This window comes from Hippopotamus amphibius, chromosome 6 (assembly GCF_030028045.1).
Source record: "Hippopotamus amphibius kiboko isolate mHipAmp2 chromosome 6, mHipAmp2.hap2, whole genome shotgun sequence".
NCBI lineage: Eukaryota > Metazoa > Chordata > Mammalia > Artiodactyla > Hippopotamidae > Hippopotamus > Hippopotamus amphibius.
In genome coordinates, this window is record NC_080191.1 from 86,712,218 (window position 1) to 86,714,772 (window position 2,555).

A 2,555-nucleotide genomic window follows, 5' to 3' on the forward strand; every position below is an offset into this window, starting at 1 on the left:
TTAACTAAAATGTGATTTGTCCAATATTAATCTCTCTGCCTCAGTAATATGGTGAATCAAGGGTTTTTAAGTACACTGACAAAATTAAAGAAAAAGTCGACTGTGTCAATGATTAACCATAGGATAAGACAATATTTTGGGAAACTTAATAACATCTTATTTGAAGCTCCCATTTTATTAAGCATCTATGAAAATGGATCAACTGGGTAATATGAACTTGGCTATAGAAAATTACAGATTATAGATTAAAAAAAGTGTCTCCATCAACAATATAAATAGGACCAAATAGTTGTGAATGGTGGTAGGAAAAGAATATATGAGCTGGTCAAAGAATATCAGATGATCTATAGAGTAATATGGTCATAAATGCCATGCTTAATAAAGAGAATGCCTATTCCCATTGCTTGGTTCAGATCCTGATGGTCATTAGGGAATTAGTAGACATGTCCTTTAGGATAAATTGTTGCCCAAAATGTTGTAGGATATCTTTTAAAACTGTGATAAGGGGATATTGGTTAAGGTCAGATGGTAGACTAGGTAGGAAAAAGTTATAATAGTGGGGCTGTGTTTAATTTCCTCTGTGATTGTTGGATGAGGGAACACTTAAGGGAAAAATTAGGCAGGTGAGGATATAATCGACTGCAAATATGATAATAATTAAGTGGGTAAATAGATTAGCAATGCGACAGCCCCCGGCCGCGCGCCGTCGCTCGCTGGTCCCCGCGCAGACCCTCCGGCGGCGGCGAGGAGGCGCCGAGGCGGAGGAGCGGGCGGCGAGGAGACCGCGCGGAGGCGAGCGGGCGAGGCCCGGCCGGGTGGCCGCCGCCGTGAGCGGCTCCTCGGGCACCCCGTACCTGGGCAGCAAGGTCAGCCTCATCTCCAAGGCTCAGATCCGCTACGAGGGCATCCTCTACACCATCGACACGGACAACTCCACCGTGGCACTCACCAAAGTGAGGTCCTTTGGTACTGAAGACCGTCTCACAGATAGGCCTGCACCCGCTAGAGAGGAGATTTATGAGTACATCATCTTCTGGGGAAGTGATATCAAAGATATTACTGTGTGTGAACCTCCGAAAGCTCAGCACGTGCTCCCGCAGGACCCTGCTATCGTTCAATCTTCCCTGGGCTCAGGCTCGGCCTCCTCCTTCCAGCCACACGTGCCTTACAGCCCCTTCTGAGGGATGCCCCCCTACAGCCAGCTGGCCGCCAGCTCCCTGCTTAGCCAGCAGTATGCCGCTTCCTTGGGTTTAGAAAAGTTGGTAAGCCCTCCAGCCTCAGCCGCGGCTTCCAGCCCTAGTTCTTCTCCATCTCCACAACCTGTTTCAGAGCTTGACATGTCCTCAGAGCCACATCAGCTCACTTCCAAGGTCGGCAAGAGCCCCATGGTGGAGCAGGCTGTCCAGACTGGTTCTCTTGATAACCTGAACACCAAGAAGCAGTTACCTGGCAAGAGCACTGTGGGGATGCAGCTTAATGGGCGCCCGGCCCCACCGAGCAGCAAGACCGCCAGCGATGTAGTTCAGCTGGCAGCTGTGCAAACTCAAGGGCAGGTGAATGACGAGAACAGAAGACCTCAGAGGCAGCGATCAGGGAACAGACGAACAACGAATCGCTCCAGAGGGCAGAGCCGTCCAACTAACGTCAAGGAAAACACAATCAAGTTTGAAGGCGACTTTGATTTTGAGAGTGCAAACGCCCAGTTCAACCGAGAGGAGCTGGACAAAGAATTTAAGAAGAAACTGAATTTTAAAGATGACAAAGCTGAGAAAGGGGAGGACAAGGACCTGGCGGTGGTGACCCAGAGTGACGAGGCCCCTGCAGAGGAGGACCACCTGGGGCCCAACTGCTATTACGACAAATCCAAGTCCTTCTTTGACAACATCTCCTCTGAACTCAAGACCAGTTCCAGGCGGACAACGTGGGCTGAAGAGAGGAAGCTCAACACGGAGACCTTTGGGGTGTCGGGAAGGTTTCTTCGTGGCCGTAGTTTCCGGGGTGGATTTCGAGGGGGCAGGGGCAACGGTGCAACCCATCGTAACCCGACTTCCCACAGAGCTGGGACTGGCAGGATGTAAGGAGGCAGCCGAAGGCTCTTGCCGGAGCAGTGCAGACGCCAGGCAGTGTCTACGAGGATGCTGGAAAACGCTGCACTTACTGGGGAGACGTGGTCACTTTGTTTACTGAGTTTGGAGAATTCCCATGCTACTACTTACGTTTGGGACTGAACTGAACTAGGACGTGGTGTGAGTTACAACCACTTGTTTGGGGGAAGTGTGTATGGGAAACCTCTTTGAGGTATTTGGCCTATTTTTCCTTTTTAGTTGTACACAGCCTGATTCGAATTTTTGGTATTTTGCAGAAAGGTTTCTAGAACGAAAGTGTGATCCTCGTGTTGTGACCTTTGAGGACAGCTTTGACTTTAGAGTGGAACCAAACCTCATTTGGCAAGTGTGCAGCCAAGCGTGTCTGTGTAACTTGCCTGGCTGCCGGCCTGGCACCCCCACTGCTGCAGGTGGGACCTGGGAGCCAGGTGTGGCCAGCATGGGGGCATG

At 50.4% G+C, this 2,555-nt stretch overlaps 1 protein-coding gene across 1 annotated transcript; it reads left to right on the forward strand.

The window, feature by feature from the left end:
• Positions 1 to 966: 966 nt before the first annotated feature.
• On the forward strand, positions 967 to 2,255 carry LOC130855576 (protein LSM14 homolog B-like). Its single transcript, XM_057739368.1, has one exon. The coding sequence runs from the start codon at positions 1,185 to 1,187 to the stop codon at positions 2,076 to 2,078; it is 894 nt and encodes a 297-aa protein (XP_057595351.1). The 5' UTR covers positions 967 to 1,184; the 3' UTR covers positions 2,079 to 2,255.
• Positions 2,256 to 2,555: the final 300 nt, after the last annotated feature.

What these genes read in the sequence shown, in the direction of transcription:
- LOC130855576 (XM_057739368.1), top strand. Translation starts at nt 1,185, where the DNA reads ATGCCCCCCTACAGCCAGCTGGCCGCCAGCTCCCTGCTTAGCCAGCAG.